Consider the following 19527-nt stretch of genomic DNA (forward strand, 5'->3'; position numbering starts at 1 on the left):
ATTTGTATAAGATTTTCCACTCCAGCAGAGAGAGGCAGAGAGAAAAATGAGAGAGAGGGGATAGAGGAAAGAGAAACAGTGATCATGTTCTCTGGCAGTCCATTAGTGCAGCTACTAATGGATGTAGTGAAAAGGTGAATTAAAAGGGCTACAATTGGGTAAGTGGCCTTTTTGCCCCAAGGTGGCTCCTTTCTCCAGAAAAAAAAAAAACAGCTCAGGAAATTTTGTAGAAACGGGAATTTCAGTTTTCATCCAAGCAAAACGTCAGGGTTAAAAATGTCTCCCATTCATTTTGGTTCAAAGGGGTATTATAGCATGTTCTTGACAATGCTGTCATTTTATTGTTCCCAGTTCAATTTCAGTGCAGGTGGTAATCTTGCTTTACAATTCTAAAACTCTTGCTCAACAGTTTATACAGCACACGGGTGATAGGAAGATATGAAGCAGCATTTACTGTGGTATTTGCTTGATTTTCCATTTTGAAAACTGAACACAAAAGCCAAGTTCAGCCCAGGGAGCAGTATGATCATCCTTTCAAGTGTTGGGAAGCCATATGTGAATTGTCACGGTGACAATTGCAACACTTGGACGTACATGTAACTCACAGTGAAAACAGTTAGCAGCAACTTAAACGTGTGTAAGTCTACAGATTTAAACTTTAACATCAAATTGAATTTCACAGTATTTTTTAAGCTTCATTCATTTATCATTCAAACCAGATGCTTCAAAGCCCAAAAAAACACATTAAGGACGGCTCCAACTGCATGAAAAAATAAAGAGTTACCAATTGAAAAATGAAAAGATCATCACGAAAATTATCATGATGTTACTTTCCTTTCATGTGAGTATAATAATGTGGTGTCCCCTTCTGTGTGTGTGTTTGTGTTTGTGTGTGTGTGTGTGTGTGTGTGTGTGTGTGTGCGCGCGTGTAGGACTCCACTCTCGGAGGGTTTCATGTTCCAAAGGGTTATGGTGCGATCTATATCAGCCACGCCGTCCACCGTGACCCAGAGGTGTTCCAGCAGCCGGACAACTTCCTACCAGAGAGGTGGAGCGGAAGGTGAGGATGTTAGATTTGGTCTTTCAGCTTATTAGGTTTAGGTTTTGTTTTAAAAGAAATCGGCTTAAGTGTCCCATGTGCTTCCCCTCTTATGGTACATGTGTATTTGTGCAACGACTTTGTGGAACGCTTTGCATTTAAACAGCATTTGCAGCAGTGAATGAACCCTCTGACCCAGGCTCTGCGGGTTAAAGTTTTATCCGTCTGTGTTGTTACCACAGCCCAACATGCACCATGTAGGATTCGTACACAAGGGAAAGTGTATTTACTTTGAAGCGATTAGTAAAAATTTCTTTACCTTTGATTTGACAGCATTTTGATCAAAACTACAGTTGTAGCCATATTTTATGGCAAGACATGACTTTGTCACCCCAAATCATTTAATGAAAATCAGTTAAGTAGGTGCTAGCTAGCTATCATTTCCTTACCCTTTTTTATCAGTCTGAAATTGTTGAAATTAATGTTGGCCGTATCACCATCACATTAATATTTGCTAACCTTGGCTGTGTTGGCCATGTGGATTCGAAGTGTGTATGAATTTTTCACTTAGAGTCCAACTTTGGTGACCTTTGATACATTACTCTGTGGCATTATTGCAAACCGCCTTGATAGTGGTGACCTTTGAGGTAATAGAGAGCCAGAGAGTCCAAAACTGATGAAGTTATTCTAGCTTTAGCTGTGTTACACAGGCAAATGCCATTTAGCAGTGGATGGAGGCATTTCTGAAGTTTTAATGCTGCAACTCAATAGAGTAAATCGCTAGTTTAAAAGATAGATAGTAGTTATAAAGAACTATGAAAGAGACATTTAGTCATAGATGTAGCTGGTGCATTTTAATCCAATTGTCCTGTGGTGAAATGGACATACGTTTTACTGACTGCAAATACACTTTTAAAAATGGATGATGGTTTGAATGCAGCTCCTGCTTTGCCTGTGATCAGAGGCCATGCATTGTAAGATAAAAATAACAGGATAAATAGATAGATAGATAGATATCACAGCCATTCGTTGATTTTATCATTTTACATATCTGACTAGTCATCTACTTTGTCTTCAGTGTAGCCTGCAGCTTGCTTTATGATTCTGTATTGGAAAATCACACTGTAAATACAACACCTACATCATTGCCATAACAACCACTGCACATAGATTAACGCCAAAGTGTTCAAATCTGACCTGATCACTTTAGAGATGCACGAAGAGACATTTGAAGACAAACTGTGGGTCAGCATCCTTCACTTGCATCCCGCACTCTGTCTGCTGCTTGCTCTGGTAAAATGAAACCTGCTCTGGCGCCTTCACTAATTCCTTTTTTTTTTTCTGTTCATCCACTTCCTCCATTCACCAGTTTATTCTCATTCATGTTCGTTCATTCAGGCGACAGGGCAGAGGGGGGAAAAATCTATGAATGTATGTATGTAGGTAGCTGCTGCCATGGAAACTGGTCACCTGACACCGTCTTTACCAATTCCCTGTGTGTGTGTGCGCGCGTGCGTGTGCTTGTGCGTGTGTCTGTGTAGGGTGGGGGAGAATGATGCCCTATGGAGTGGGATGGGATGCAGAGAAATGAGTCAGAGAAGATCCTTTTTTTTTTTTTTTTTTCTTGCGCACATGTGTGTTGCTCTCAAAGACAGGAAATGTCTTTTTTCAGTTTGGGGTTTCCCTTTTATCAGATAAATATAACTACCATTATAAAACCGTTAAGCGATTTCACAGGGATTACCCTGTTATGACAAGTCTGATGTTTTTCAAGGTCAAGATATTATTTATTTTTACAGACAAATCTTCACTGCCTCAGTATATTTTGTCTGGATGTGAGTATTAAGTTGTATTATACCAGTTCATTATTTGAAAGTAATGGATTTGTAGTCCTATCTTATCTAAAGGAAATCTTTGTAGTCACAGCCTGCAATGATTTACAAGGAGCATTACTATTTTACATACATACATTACATATTATTTTCCATTCAGTGTCAAAAGGACAGAGTTTTTAGAGTTAAAAAAAAACTAGAATAAATTAAACAAAAAAAATATCAGTTCAACAAATTTGTTTTTGATTATCTACTTGTGCAGAACACAACATTAACCAACATTAATTTAGTAAAAGATGTCTTTCAAAATTTACTGGTGTGTGTGTAAAAGCAACTGAGCACTCTAAAAAATAAAATCTATGAATGAATAGACAGGTAGCTGCTGCCATGGTAACTGGCCACCTCACACTCGTTTTTACCAATGGGGATTCCCCCTGCAGTTTGTGTGTGTGTGTGTGTGTGTGTGTGTGTGTGTGTGTGTGTGTGTGTGTGTGTGTGTGTGTGTGTTGTGTGTGTGTGTGTGTGTGTGTGTGTGTGTGTGTGTGTGTGTGTGTGTGTGTGTGCGCATCCTGCTCTGCAGGATGGAATGGGGTTAAGGAATGAGTCAGAGGAGGTTTTCTTTGAGACACTGTGATGTGAACTCTAGAAAATGCATCATAAAAAATATACAAAGTGTGGAATGAACTGTACGTGCCTAAAATTCTGGATGTAGCTCAGTCAAGGTCGAAGACACCCTGACATAAAGCATATGAGGATTCTGAGAATTAAAGGATGCGTCTGGTTGTATTCTGTATTTGTCTTACAGTCAACAAATCCCATTAAACACCACCACTGACAATGAATTGATCCCACTGGCAAGTATTGTCTGTGTAACCAAAGCCTGACATAGCCTATTCATCTGTGCCATGCAGTATGTCTCCATTGTCAAAAACCATAAAAAATGATCACACCACACCATTGCACTGGGTGATATGATTCTTCATTACACTGAGCACTGGAGTTTACTTTTAATCGATCTCAGGTAAACCATCCTGCTGCCATAAATAAATCATGCGTTCTAAAAACCACAACGCCCTGCAGTTTTAGAAATGGTTTATCCTTTTTAAAATTGAAAGTGTACTGTATACTGTATTCATGACCTGTTTTTTTTTTAAAGATGAATGCCTTCAGTAGGAACCAATGGGCTTGGGGTTGAGTGGTAACAGTAGTTGTAGGGGATTCATTTTTTTTTTTTTAATTTTCTTAGGGTGTTACAGGAGTATGTGTATACTAGTTAGGTTGTCTCTTAACTGCTTCTCAAACTAGTGAATTCCCCTCAGAATTAATAAATTAGCTGTCTTTCTGTCTGTTTGTTTGTGTGTTTGCTTTATATCCTCTTCCAAACTTCCATTTATCTTCCGGCCTGCTTCTCCTTCCTCCTACCTGCTTCTTTCTCTGCTTCTCCATCTGTCAGTCTTCCTGGAGACTATTTTCCTGTCAGTCTTGATAGTTGCCTGGCTTCTTTCCTTGCCACCTGGCTGTTTAATTTAATGACTGCAGTCCTCTTACATAACAAGCCTCCCTACAATAACTACATTTCAATCACGTCGTCTGTTTGTGCGTGTATGTTTCTGTGCGATAGTTGTGTATATTGTCTGCCGTGTGTTACCCAGTACAAATCGTCAGTGTGCGTGTGTGTGAGCTTTTCCAGTTGGAAGCAAACAGTAGAGCTAGCAAGTTAACATCCTATCAGCCAAACGCCCACACTGGCTCTGGCCATAGATAAATGAATCGGAAACGCTGCCAAACAGATAAAAATCAGAGCTACTGCAGTGGGTTGTGTTGCTAGTTTTAGATGAATCTAAAAACAGGAAGTGTCTTGGTCTACAAAAAACACAGACATACGTCTGTTTTTATTTGAGGTGGAAATTTGCTTAGCCTTTTATGTTGCAATAAATCACCCACTGCATGAATGATTCGAAAGACTCAAGTCAACATAAGTTCCTAGAGATAACTTCAGGTTTGTTTGTCATGGCCTGTGTCTTAAAGGGGACTTATTATGCTTTTCTGAGTTATTCCGTACTTATAGTATGTTATATAGGTTTTTGTGCATGTAAATGGTCTCCAGAGTCACAAGGATCAAAGTTTACAATTTTCTCCTTTGTATAAAACGCCTTGTTGGGGGTCCAGACATTACTTCCTGGTCCTATTGACGTCAGTACCTCTCTTGGTGCTGCCCACCTGCAAGCTTAGCACACCCCCACACAAAGCACAGCACATAACTACTTATGGTGAAGAGTTTTCATTAGTTTTGTAGCCATGCCGAAAAGACGGTTTTCTGAAATTCCTGTAGAAATCTACTTCATTTTTCCACGGTTCTCCACTGCTCCAAACATCATAGTGTGAGCCCGCACAATAAGGAGGACTGCTTCAGAAACCACACAGAGTTAGATGCTTCATTTTCACAACAGTTATTTCTGTAATTCCCACTTGATGTGGCCAAACAGGGGACTCAGCCTCACTGTCAGTCTACATTGTTATTATGGATGTTGACCGCGTTACCGCGACCTGATCATGTTAGTAAGAAGCAGCATAGCAAAGATATAAATGCTTAAACGTTTGTCAGTGATGACATGTTGTACCCTGTAGCTCAGATAAATAAGATGAGATGAGTACATTTTTCAGTAACTATGCCCACTAAAGTTAAATTCATTCAGATTTACCAGCATCATAAACCAGCAGGAGGTGAAGCGTCGGAGACTACCTACCTGCCCTACCTGTCGACCGTCTGTCTGTTCCTCCATTATTTATATTCCTTTAGTCCAGAAGTGTCCACACATAAAAAAATCAAAAGGGTTTCTTGAAAGCTGATTTCATAGTGGAAGTGGGGCTTATTTCGTTTTCTTTTGTCTTATACAGTCAGTAGCAAGTGATACTGACATCATTTTCAGCTGACACAGAGATGATCATTAACTTGTTGTTACTTCTTACAACATATGTTGACTTATACAACATCTTTTCTTATCAACACTTCACTCTCCATTTTTCTTTCGCTATTTTTAATGAGTATAGTTAGGTAGCTAACTAATAAAGAAGATAACTAGCTACCTAGCTTCGAAGATGATTCTTGATCTCGCATATTAGGCTCTTTTTGGTCAATTGTTTCTCTAACCATGGGAATCAGCTGTCAAATGGCACGATACCAACCCTATTTGAATTGCTGAATGTTGGTGCTCTAAAGAGGCCTTTTCCTGACACAAAAATTTACATATATTTAATCATTTACCATTGGTGTTTTAGATGACTAAAACATTTTCAGAGCATCTTTCTGAATCCCCTCTATTCTAACTAATAGTTAATTGAATTAATTTAATGTCCACTCAGAGTTCAGTCTTTCAGAACACTTTACACTTTATACAAGAAAAATTAATTATACTGTATAATAGATTATATTCTCTGATTCACTTCCCATCCACTCAGCATATTTGATATTACCTTATGTAGCACTGCTTGGTAAGACTTCCTCTCTGTGTATCTCAGTATTACAAGACTGCATTGTGTGCTATACATCTTACTGTTTCAGGATGAGCCTAATAGTACATTAAACCATTAGACAGATGCTGCAGGGAACACTAATATTCTCCCTCTCTCTGTGTCTCTAACTCACACACACACAAACCCTCTCACACACACTGAACCCAGACTATACACACCACTAATGCTTCCTGTTTGCCTTTAATCAGAGCTCAGGTTTCAGGAAGACAGGATGCATTAGTGGTGAGAGGGGAGAGACGGCCTGCATCAGCAGGCTGTTGACAAACCTGCTGGATGGAACCAACCGAGTTACACCGTGTCAAGTTGTGGTGCTGATTTTTGTTCATGTTGTGTTATTTTGTACCTTCAGACCTGTTCATTCCTCACCGGTGTCGAGGTGATTTTCTTTTCATGCTCAAAAGAGAAGCTTGTCGTTTAATTGGTTCACATGCAGCAGAGAGTTCAGAGGTCAGATAGGTACTATTTTGAGACCCTCAACTTTGAACCTTAAAGGTACCCTGTTTAAATTTTGACCACTTGTTGCCCCATGGACCAATGTTAAGCTCCGTTTTGTTTGTACCATGCATGGTACATATTTCTGCCGCCAGTTTCACACTATGTCGCTGATCGACAGGTGATGGAGATTAACATGCAAATAAGCGAAGCTATGTGCCCGCAAGGGCAGTGAAGGAGGACTGCAAGCTAGAAATCATGGACGTGAACAATATAGGAATTAAAAATATTCAAAAAAATCAGCTTTGCAAAGGAAATATATTCAACGTGTTCGATAACCTCAAGGATACACAGTTGATTATGGTGAGAAACACTGAATATAAACATGACTTTTGTTTGCAAAAAAATCTCCAAGGGGCACCTTTAAATTCTCTGGCTGGATCTGAATCAGATTTCTTTTTTTCTTTTTTTTCTTTTTTTCTTTTTTAAAGAAATTAAAACATAGTGTACTACTGTATGTAAATGGTATTGAAAATACCAGTGGTGTTTAAATAACATGTAGATAACCTAACCAATGGATTGCACTGATAGTGTGTGAAAATCAGTGAAGGAATGAACGGAAATATAGACCCATAGAGTGCTGTTGTTTTTTGTGGGAAAGAGTTTGTCAATCACCATAGTGAAAAATTTGATCACATCTGCATTCATTTATAAATGAACAAGGTTTACTAACCACTGTCACCACCTGGTCCTGTCATTGGTTGAGAAACTGTATTGGACAACATGTCATCATCCTCTGATCTTAACATGATGTCAGATCTGATGATCATCCTGTGGATAACAACACCTCCTTTGACAGTTTTGGATGAAGTGCTCATTATTCTGTTTAGCGAATGACTATGAATGGAATCCAGTCCTGTTGAACAATACTGACTTGAGCTCTCTGATTTTTGTATGTGTTTGTGTGTGTGTGTGTGTGTGTGTGTGTATTTGTGCGTGCCTGCGTGCGTGCGTGCGTGCGTGCGTGCGTGTGTGTGTGTGTGTGTGTGTTTTGTTTTCCTAAATCTCTTTAAACTATGTCAGATTATTGATTTCTGCAACTCTGATATCCACAAACTATATACCTATGTTTTTTTATGTGCAGGAATGCAGGCCAGGAGCACTTCCTGTGTTCCTTCGGCAGCGGGCCCAGGAGCTGTATTGGATCTAAACTTAACGATGTCTTCCTTAAGGTGACTCCACGCACACACACACATAAATGCATATGAAGAACTGACTCAAGGAAAAGTATTTTCACTTTCATCTTGACTTTCTGTTGCATTTAATTCATGTTTTTAGTCAGGGACACAAAACAAGACAGAAACTTTTATGGCCTCAAGATCTACTCTTTCCACTACAAGTAAACAAAAATACAATGATGAGTAGAGAAGAGAAATTATCATGCAGATGCAGCTGGGTAGAATTAAGCTGAAATTATACTTCCCATGTCTGCATAGCCATGTGGGTCCATGCAGACTTTATGGGTAACGCACAAAATGTACCCCGAACAGATCGTCTGTTCCAACTGCTTGTGTAAACACATCCACCTAAACAGACACCCAGTGTAGTTTTAATAGAACCGTGTCCACTGTCCGCATTTGTGTCCTTGTCTGTTTTGGAGTACACAACTATTTACCATCAGAGTATTTCACTTGCTGTTGTCTTTTAGGACATATCATGATAAACACAGTGCAAGGAGTCTGAGTCTTAGTTCACAGTTTTGAAGCTTAATGCCCACTGAATGAACCAAGAGAGAAACTAGCAGTGACAGACGGAGAGGTGAACCATCCCCCAACCATTCAGTAAATAGAGCACCGCTCATGGGAATGATGAAATGCTTGGCTGTGTGTGTATGTGTTTGAGTGTGTGTGTGTAAAAGAAAGAGAGAGAGAGTGTGTGTTTATTAGATATATCAGACGGAGAGTCTAGGTACAGGTTGTCCTGTTTAAACCACCTGTCCTTCCCCAAGGCAGCATTCACCATAGCCACTATTGCATATATAACCTACTCAGGAGACAGACGCCCACATACACAGCCTACGGAAGGCACCAGAACAAGACAGGTGTGCTACAGGTGTGACAACAGGATGGAGAGAGATTTATTTCCCATGTAGGGGTGTTCTCTCTGGAAACAGAGTGTGTATGTGCAAGTGTGTATGCATGTGTTGTGAGCCTTGACTCTGGGGAGTACAGGGGTGACACCAACTTGAAAATAACCACTGTGGGCCAGTGAATCCCCAAGGTTTTAACTGTCGGTGGAACTGGGTTTTAAGGATCCCCTCTGGTTCTCAGTAATCGCAGCCAAACCTGGTGTAGGTTCAAAAATTCTAATAAAAATGATTGAATATTTTTTAATTTATTTATTTTGTCGGAACCAATAAAGTGAAATCCTTTAATTTAATTGGCCGTTTGCTTAACTCCACCATTACTACCATCTAAGATTTCTGCTCTTGAATAACACATAAACAGTTTACAATGATAAATCAACAGGTGGCTGAATGGCTGAAATAAAATTGTTGCTAGCAGTTTTTATCAGCTGTGGCTAGCTAGCTAGATAATTAAGCTAAAGTCAACTCCATGAGTTGTTTGAAAACATTACAACAAATAAAGAAATATAATTGTTCTTGAATTGCAGTGTAGTGTAGTATGAATATATAAGTATGATAAGGGAAAATGTAAGATCAGACCTTTTATTCATTCCAAAGTGACTGTGTTTGGATCAGTGTGTTTAATTATTCCATGTTAGCTTTTTTGGAAAACCAATTTGGCTGCGGTTGATGGAATGTAAATTTTCTCAAATCCAATAGAGAGCAGGACAGAGCTGGAGATGTTAGCACGCTCTCTGATATAGTAGCATCAAAGACCAGCTTCCAGTCAGTAGGGAAACGTTACTCCACAGCAGTACATGTCATCCCACAAAATGTAGTTAGCTAATGAAATGCTCCTTGGCCCTGGCCTAGTGCTTTGCTAACTAGTTAGCCGTACATGCTAATGTTAACGGCTTACATTAGAGCACAGCATATATTCATTGATTTCTTCCACTGATGTGGAAAAATCCAATGTTCTAGAGGCCTAACACGCCTAAAGGGGTTGCTAAGCTATGATTGGACAATTGCTGTTTGTGAGAGGTATTTAGCAAAAGGTTAATTTTTAAGAACATGCTTATTCATTACCAAACTGATTTAACTATGAAGCCTGTGTTCTGCAGTCAAACACTTGAAATGCACAAAAGGAAATGTAGTTCTGTAATATTTTAAGCCAATGGGCTACACAGTCTCGTTTTGATGATTTAATTCATTCATGCCATTCATGCTTCGTCAACTGCTTATCACTGCGGTTTCTCAATGAACATAGCAAGTAAGACCAGCCAAGAGAGCAGCAGGAAGGAAGCAGATTGCACTAGTCAGCCAAAAGAGGCTTATCTCAGCAGTCCACATCCGTTGAGTCAGACTGTTAACTAACTGTTTAACCTACTGTGGTAGATCACGTAGACAGCATATACATGTTTTTCTTCTCAGATTATTAAAGAGCAAAAACAGCAACACATGAACACGTAATATGGATGGGGGTGTTACTGCAAGCTATCCAAAATGCAACAGTGAGGGATGACTCAGTCCTGCACACACACACGCACACACTCACACACACACACACACACACACACACACACACACACACACACACACACACACACACACACACACTCACACTCACACACATACACACACACACTCACACACATACTCATGACTCATTGTAAATGTTAGGCCTGCTTGAATGGAGCTCAGGTGAAATGTTCGCAATGGTTTAATGATCTACCCTCTCCTCATTCAGCTCTCCTCATTTTTCAACGAGACAATCATATTTCAGTATATAAAACTGGATTACTTATCCTAGATAACCAGAGGCTGCTTGTTTTTTATTGCTTAAGCAAGTGGCATGAATGGGATAATGTGGGCACAACATTGCTCTCATAGTCTTGCGGTCCAAGTGGACAATGAGTAGTCATCTTCCCCTTTTAAAGACACATTCTTTCCATTACAGACTGTAGACAGTAGGGAAGCTGTAATTGAGGTTGGCATTTATAAACCCATGATGTACCGCAATTATAGCAATTCATGTGCATGCTTTAGTCAATAGTGGGCACATATTAAGTAATATTTTGGAAAAAACATGACAGGTTGATTTGAGAGAAAGCTCCAGTAACCAAAACTGTTACTATTTACATAATTTAAATGTATTAATACTGTGTAAAATTAACACAAGCAACCAGAGGCTGGTAGGTAAAATACTGTAAATACCTCATGAAGAAGACTGAAACTAGTTACAAAAACGCTGCTATAATCATGTATGCTACTTAGTTCAAAAAACATTTATATTGCATTTGTAAGCTCTGTGATGTGTGGTTTTCCAAAGCAACATAAGATAAATAACACAAGGTCCAAGGTCCAAATCATCTGTGCCAACACTGTAAGTATATTGTTGTGTATAGCTCAGGCAATTGGTATTAGTGTGATATGATGTATGATAACTTTATACTACTACTTTTAGTGATATCCCAAGCTACTGAACTAAAATGCAAGTTGTAATAAGCTGTAGTTTTCTTTTAAATATGTCAGTAAAAAATATCAAATTAAAATTGTATTTATTTCAGATCTATATTCAGATCTCTCTCAGAGGATTTTTAATTAAATTAAATGTATAATTTAAATTGAATTTCATTATGTATTATATTTAGATTATTATTTTTTATTTGAATTAATTACATTATTTTTTATGGAAATTTAATCAATTTAATTAGTTATTTAATTTGTATAATTTATGATTACATTTTTTATTTGATATCATTTGAATACATTTTTATTTTGATGTCATTTTATTGACAATTTAATTACATTATCAATTTAATTTTTAAATCTCAACTACTTTATTGTCATTTAATCCAGTATTGTTCCTTTCAACACTCCTAGGTATTGATTAATGTTTCATTTCACATTGACTGACACAGACCACTCATCTGTCCACCAGTCACTGTAGAATCAGTAAGTAAATGAATTTCACCTACAGGGGTCAACCCCACCCCTTCTCCTTATCTTAGGAGTACCTCAGTAAATGATGCACCATGCAACTCTGAGCAACATATACACTGACTGAGCCAACACTGCATCATAATTTACAAGAAGTACACACACTGGCCATCACCTTGTTAAGGTCTATTTTGCACTAATGATGTGCACATTGAACCTCATCCCTCACTGTAGCCTGCTCTGTAATGGCTAAAAGACCACATCATTTGGGTGTTTCAAGCGTGTCTGATTGGCTCTCCGCAGCCTGACCACTTGCACATGCCATCACGCACACACACACAGAGGAGGGCGTGACCAGAGTAAAAAGTAGACCGCAGGGCTCTAGGTCAGAGATGTGACTCATCGCCTCCTCACTTCATCCTTCCCCCATTCGCCTTCATCCCCACCCCCACCTTCATCATCCTTCCTCCATTCCCTCACTTCTTTCCTTCCTTCCCCGTTCATTCATCTTGCTCCTCCCTCTCTATCAGGAAAATCTTCATTCATAAAGTGGAGGGAGGCGGGGCAAGTGGCTGTTACTGGTGCATGTGATTGGTCGGCTCAGTGGCTGAGTATCAGCCAATGGGGAATGCTGGTTATGATATCACCAGCCATGGAGCTCTGAGTGCACTTAGTATGTAGACTGAAATAGAATAGAACATAATTTTTTTCCTGTCTTGTGGTGCCATAGTTCAGCTTTTACATAAAAACAGGCTGCAGATGGATAATTGGTTACATTTTGATGCAAAATGAGAATTGCATACAGTGAACTCTTCCAGATTGTCAAATAAACATAGGCATAAAGAAAAAAAATTGAAAAAGCTAAGAGATTCAGTGACTCAAGTGAAAATAGGTTATCAGCTATCATCATTTGTTTTGTGTAAAACTAAGAATTTTTCATAATTTGAGTCATTACCACCACCTACCAAGTCCAAAGAACCCAATGTTCCATTTCAGCTTGGCTGCTAAAAGGTGTTGCGTTGCATTGCCATTTCCAAATACATACATACAAACAGACACAAAGTGTTATGGAGGCTGTAGCTTTGCAAGTTGGAGACCTGTTCAGTCTCGGCAGAGGCTCTTGCTCTGCCAAGTGCCTTCTAGTTTGACATTTCTTTTTTGCCCAGCTGTAAAATGAGGTAATTATCACTTACGCCGCTACTGCTCTTATCTCAAAATATCATCCATCAGGCAGGAAGTAAGTTCTGTTTATGTCAATGCAGCAAAGATACTGAAAATACAACACATCCAGACCATATCCAGAAAAGAGGGTTGTTTGTGTGTGTGTGTGTGTGTGTGTGTGTTTGTCTGTGTGTTTATGTGTGTGTGTGTATGTGTATTTTGCTGGCAGGAAGCGTGCGTGTACCTGTTAAAGCACTACGACTGGTGTTTGGACCCTCCATCACAGGACCTTGAGTACAAATGGCTGCCTGTGTCTCGCCCCACCAATCCCCCCACCATGTCTTTCACTCGACTGGATCAGACCAGATCTGACAAGAACTACACCAGCTAGGGATACACCGTATATTTCGTGATGCACCAGCTGTTAAATTGAAGGAAAAAAAACAAAAAAACACAGTAAAAGCCAGAACATATCTGAGGCACTGAGAGGGAAGCCATCAAACTGTGAGGCTTTCCCCCGCTGCGTATAATACAGTAATCGTCCTGGGGAAAGCCGAGGAGTGTGCTGGTTTCACTCTGTGTGTTCCTGCTCCGGTGTGTTCCTGTGTGTTTCTGCAGCTTCCTTTGATGAATCTGCACCAGAAAATCCAGAACTAAAAAAACAGAAAAATCATTTTTTAATGAGTTATACATTAGCTACAGTTTGAAAAGATCATGAAACATTAAACTCTTTGGCTCATCTAATTGAAATAACTTGTCTAATACATCAGGCATTGCTTCAAGGTTGAATTTGGTTACACCTCACTGTATTTCTTTCTTTTTGTATGATGGTGTTTGTTGTGAGAAGAAAAATTGAAATACCTCCAAAATTGCAACATTTATAAGGTAGAAATTGCATTTTTCCCTGCACACTGCAGTATCAGTGTTTAAACCAAATAGATCCAAGGGAACACACACGTGCACACACAGATACAGGGGTAAACCCTCAGATTCCATCACTGACTGCAAACCTGTCTGCCCTCCCCCCTCCACCACCTAGCAACCACCACTGCTTAGCAACAGTTCGTCATACTGACACTGACTTGCCTCCTTTTAGTATGCAAGTCTCTCTCTCTCTCTCTCTCTTCCTCTCTCTCGCTCTCTCTGTCTCTCTCTCTCTCTCTCTCTCTCAAACACACACACACACACACACACACACACACACACACACACTAACCTGGTTATTTTTGAATGCATTCAGTCGGCAGTGATACGCACGCCATCTGAATCACATGTAAATGATGCCAGAAGGAGTTTCAGAGCACACGTCTACATTTTAAATAACTTTGGTAACTTGAATGAATTTTAGCACATGAATCATAAACCAAACGAGACTTATTCTCTACCTCTTACACTGATAAAAATTTGTTTTAATTTAGTAATATAAAAGTGTAGTACATATCCTGTTATGTATGTTTTCATTTGTCTTTTATAATTATTTAAATGCTATAAGTGTTTAATGTCTTACATGTGTAATCTCATAGTTTGGCATATGAGAGTGTATAAATTAATGTTTCTGAGACTGTATGACATCTCAACTATCATGCTACATTGTTATTTTACGAGCCTGTGTGCTACATTTTAAGTAAAAACTGTTCAAATTGAAGTGTTTCATTTTAGTTTCTTCAGTTGCTTCATCTCGTCAAAATTGCAGGAGAAATATTTTGTCATTTTGATAAATTTTTCTTTTAAAATACTGGAAACTCCCATCTCTTCAGGCCTCGTCACATCCTGCAACTGACACTATCTGACAAAGAAAAATCCCTCTTTGGTTGAGCTGCTCAGGTCCATGACGAATGATGAGGGGTCGCAAGAAAACTAGATTCATTTCAAGGTGTCACAAGCCAAAATGGTTGGGAACCACTGCCACAGTGTGACTAGTAGTGACAAAGCGTTTGCAGCTAAAATAAAACAATAATGAGTTCTAATTGCTTTCACCCACGTTGTTACTAAAAGAGAAAATTCAAAGTTCATCTAATATCCTAAGATATAAGAAATTAGTATTCTCCAGTAAAACCCAATGTAAGTATAATAAAATGAAGTAAAATTGCCTACTAGACATACATATATTTATTTTACAATGCACACATACAATATATTAATGGAATATTTTGCATAGTAGCAGTCAATGTGAACTGGAAAACATTCAGCTACAGTATGAATAAAGCCTTGAGTGTGTAATATGTATAAAATGTGAGCTATGCTGTTAATGCTGTCTGCAGTCTGCATAATCAGCTATAGGCATGTGTCTCAGAGAGACGCTTTTGTCCTGCAGAGAGCTGCTCAACAAACCTACCGTTATCTTTGCTGCTCTCTCTCTCTCTCACACACACACACACACACACACACACACCCTCACACATACACACATACAAACGCACATCTATGCATATTTCTTACTTTTCTCCCTCAGTTGTCTCAGTTTCTCCATTTCTCTCTCTCTCACTCACACACACACACACTTGCAGACATAAATCACACAGGATCTGACAGAAAATGGGGTTCTTGTGAACAGAGTGGTATGACTCACTCCTCACCCCACACTTGTCCATTAGATGATGCTCCTACTCACAACAATTTATGATAGGCGAGAGGGACTTACTCTGAATCCTCTTTTACACAAGGACACACAACTCTGTTTTACTTATTTCATTTTTCGTGTCATTTACTTTTTAGAGCTTTTTAATTACTGTCTGTTTTTTCTGTTTTTCCTCCTGTGAACTACTTTAAAATACTGAGAAGACACTGGCAAACTAAACATTTAAAGTACCATACTCATGATTTCCTTGTTTTAGTCATATACACTTTAATGCTGATCATTTTGAAAGCTCAATAATTAACATGTTACATCTTGTTTGTTTAATCCATACAAAAACTGAAGTGTAGAAAGCCACTCTTCATTCTTCGCTTTATATTGTACAGAAACATGAGGATACCATTGACTGTAAACTGAGAAATCGATCTTCATGAAACTTCAGACTTCACAATAGGTTAACAGTCTAAAAGATGCAGAATGTGGTCCTACTACTGATACCTACAGGATTTGCAATTTTGCCCATTTGCAAACAGATGAAACATTGATTTGATTTGGACGTGCTGCTTGTCGCAGGAATTCAATGCAAAGACCTTTAAGTCACCTGATGGACAGATCAGCATTTCACGTGGCACATTTGTTGCATTCCACTCTAAACCGGCCGTGTGTGCTTCTCTTTCACATTTTAAAACATAATTGAAAAATCACCTGACTGTGCACCCTCAAACAATGCCCTAGTGAATTTGCTATTATGAATGCCATTTTAATGAAATTCAAGAATGTGATGAGCAAAGGTGGCAATTTTTTTCTCTCTGCCATACGTACCGATTACAACAAAATGCAGCTCATCTAGGTGTAACTGGAGCTTGTTATGTGAACAAAGATCCTTCATTCACTACAATTCATAGTGTTTGTAGCAAACATGTAACTCAGAGAGTGTAATAGACTGATGCATTCAGTAAAATCATATTCATAGTTCACACAATTGAAACATGTAAAAGGCTGGAATTAGTAATGTTTAGACAAACAGGGTAAAAGTTAAGTAATGCTACAATCTTCTGTTGTGTCGTCTTGTTTTCCAAGGACAGAGGACTTGTAATGTGTCTACCAGATGATACTTAATGAAGGCACAGATCAATAGATGCAGAAAAAGAGAGATATAAACCACGCACTCCAAGCGGGGGCCATTTTCCATCCAAGTAAATCGTGTCAGTCATTCTCATACACCGACATACACACATGTCTAACAGGAGGTAGGACAGTGTATCCAGATGGCAGAACAAAGCCTGAGGTCAGTTTTAATGAGCAGAGCTAATTACCACATGACTGTCCTATCTGTCCACTCTCAGTGGACTGCTGGCCTTTAACAGGGTACACAACAGGAAGTAAAGACAGGAAAACCTCACACCCTGCAACTGCTACACACACACATGCTGGGACACACACAGACAGTAGTCACCTCTAAACCCCCGGAAGTAAGTGCATCTTTATTTATATAGCAATAGCAAAAACTGCTTCAAAAGGCGCAAATAAAAACATACATTGATCATTAATATAAAATACACTTGAGAAAAGATACTGTTCTATAACCGGGGACCAGTACAGGAAAACTTGGTCACCACAGGTTCTGAACTTTGAGCATTGCACAACCAGAAGCTCTTGTTGTGAACCTGTTTTAATGTTCGGGCTGATCGGTGTATATCCTCGGCCTGTTTTGACAGAGTTCATTCTGAACCATCAGTAATGTGATTTGAAACTTATTTTGTAGTTTAAACTATTTTCCACAGCTTCATGGATTGACAAAGTCAAAATACACACTGATCAGCCACAACATTAAAACAGGTATTTTTAATGTAGACAGTAGACTCACACATTCAAGTCATTGCTGTAATAGAAGATACAGGGCTCACACCTGCAGTTCGCTACCTGTGGGTTGTAAGCGAGTTAGCTGGAGATGCTAACATTTGCAGTTTATGTTGGAGCATACAAATACAATCAAACATTTCTGCTCATGTGGTTGTGGTCTTGGAATCGGCCGAGTGTCACTTCCATTAGAGCCCCTTGTAAACCCGTTCACTTCAGTGTAATTGGATAATTTCTGTTTTGGAGAGTAGTTTAGCATTTTTGACCCCTCTTATGCATAGTTCACTAGGTCATTCACAAAACTCTACAGCCACAGACGTTCTGTCTCCTTACTATCAGCTGGTATCTCAGTCTCATTGTTTTGATGTCTACAAGTGTTTGACTATCTGGCAATTGAATTCCTGCAACAAACCAGACCTCACAAAAACACACAGAGACACACACACACACACATAGACTCAAGCATAAACACACAAGCATGTGCCTGTCAGTGCAACACACACACACTCCTTGCTGCTTACTACTGTGTTTGTCTGTGTTCAGACAGGCAGGAAGGAAAAGCCATTAGTCACTGAGGTGCCATCAAGCACAGTTTAATTGTCTCATTTATCTTCCCTCTGCTGCTGAACTCCATGCTGCTGCCGGGGAGCCCTCGGGAGCAGAACGCTCCGCCAAATATAAGTATATAATCATTTGTTGCAGTAGATGGGACTGTATCTTCTGATGTAAACGTGTGTGATAGAAGCTGAGAAGTGGTCAGCCACTCGTCGGTTACATTGCAACGTTAGTTTGAGATGTGTTATGTTGAAGATGTGTGTGGACCCAGCTCAAAATCTCTAATCTGCTTTGAGCTAAATGTTAAGTCGGTCATTAAGTATAATGTTCACCATCTTAGTTTAGCATGTTAACATGCTAACATTTGGTAATTTCAAAGCCCTGTAGCGTTGCAGTGGACAGAACCCCTTTATTTCTTAACATGACTTTTGTGCTGATGTGCTGCAGCAAGCATAATGTTTTGTTTCTGGTTCTTGGCTTTTCTGTTGTCTACATGATATTCAGAACTGCTACTTTCTTTTTCTTAGCAGTTAGCTCACTCTCCTGCTCTCTCTTGCCTGGTATGTCTTATGTTTAGTCATTCCTCTGTCTCCTTTGGTAATATATAATGAAAGTAGTTAATTTGCTGCAATGGAGGCAATGCTCAGTGAATTCAAAGCACTACTCCGCTTCCCTGCAGCTCCCTAGCAGCCAAGAAACCAGGTCAGCTGGGTGACTGCCCGTAACAGGAGGCGTATCCCTAAGCCCCCGGTTGGCACCCATACACAGTCCAGCCATGTACAAGGTTTGTTTATACCCAGTCTTTTTTTTGAAAAAAAAGTCTCTAAATCTAGCAACAAATGCACTAAGTTGGCAACACTGCATGCTGTTAACGCATCGCGTGGCATTTGGCTGACCAATGGTTGAAAAATAATCAGTCAGTCAGTCAGTCAGTCAGTCAGTCAGGGACATTCACTATTATAGGGTGGCCCCACTATTGCAGTCCAACCGAATATTGGACAAATTAAAAATTTGCGGCATTAGTTGAAAAGTCATAGGATCACCAACTATAAAAATAATGTAAATGGAAATCTCTACATCAAATACTCAAATGTCTTAACCACAGTAGAAATAAACGCATAGAAATCATTTAGGTTAAATAAAACAAATGTAACTGCTTCTTTTAGTCCTCTTAAAAGACTTAACGCCACCCGGGGGCTTCTGACACTGAAATAACTCAACAGCTCACTACGCACAAAGACTATTTCCGGACTAGCTGTCATCCTCTTGTGACTCTCATTATAATTTCAAAATTAAAATCAAGTGGGTTTGCATGATGTTGCAATTGTAATCGGAGAGAATGAGAGGAAACGGGGGAGTCAGATGAGTGGTTGGGAGTATAGTTGAGTAAACGCATCTCTGTCCAAACTCCCTCTCTCAATGACATACTCTCACTCTGTCTTTTAAACACTCTCAATCACTCCTCCTCCTCTTC

General features: G+C 39.3%; 1 protein-coding gene across 3 annotated transcripts in view; it reads left to right on the forward strand.

Annotated features, from left to right (window-relative positions):
• LOC130186525 (uncharacterized) overlaps positions 1 to 19527 on the forward strand; it is a 41447-nt gene that overhangs the window by 7014 nt on the left and 14906 nt on the right. Inside the window, exons 9-11 of one of the 3 annotated variants that reach the window (XM_056403709.1) lie at positions 933 to 1060; positions 7982 to 8069; positions 14821 to 15034. In XM_056403709.1, coding sequence (XP_056259684.1) covers positions 933 to 1060; positions 7982 to 8069; positions 14821 to 14853 — 249 coding nt within the window. In that variant the 3' untranslated portion in view covers positions 14854 to 15034. Of the gene's footprint in view, positions 1 to 932; positions 1061 to 7981; positions 8070 to 13292; positions 14709 to 14820; positions 15035 to 19527 lie in introns of those variants that run through there. The other 2 variants (XM_056403707.1, XM_056403708.1) reach the window with 2 other exon arrangements.

This window comes from Seriola aureovittata, chromosome 18, assembly GCF_021018895.1.
Source record: "Seriola aureovittata isolate HTS-2021-v1 ecotype China chromosome 18, ASM2101889v1, whole genome shotgun sequence".
NCBI lineage: Eukaryota > Metazoa > Chordata > Actinopteri > Carangiformes > Carangidae > Seriola > Seriola aureovittata.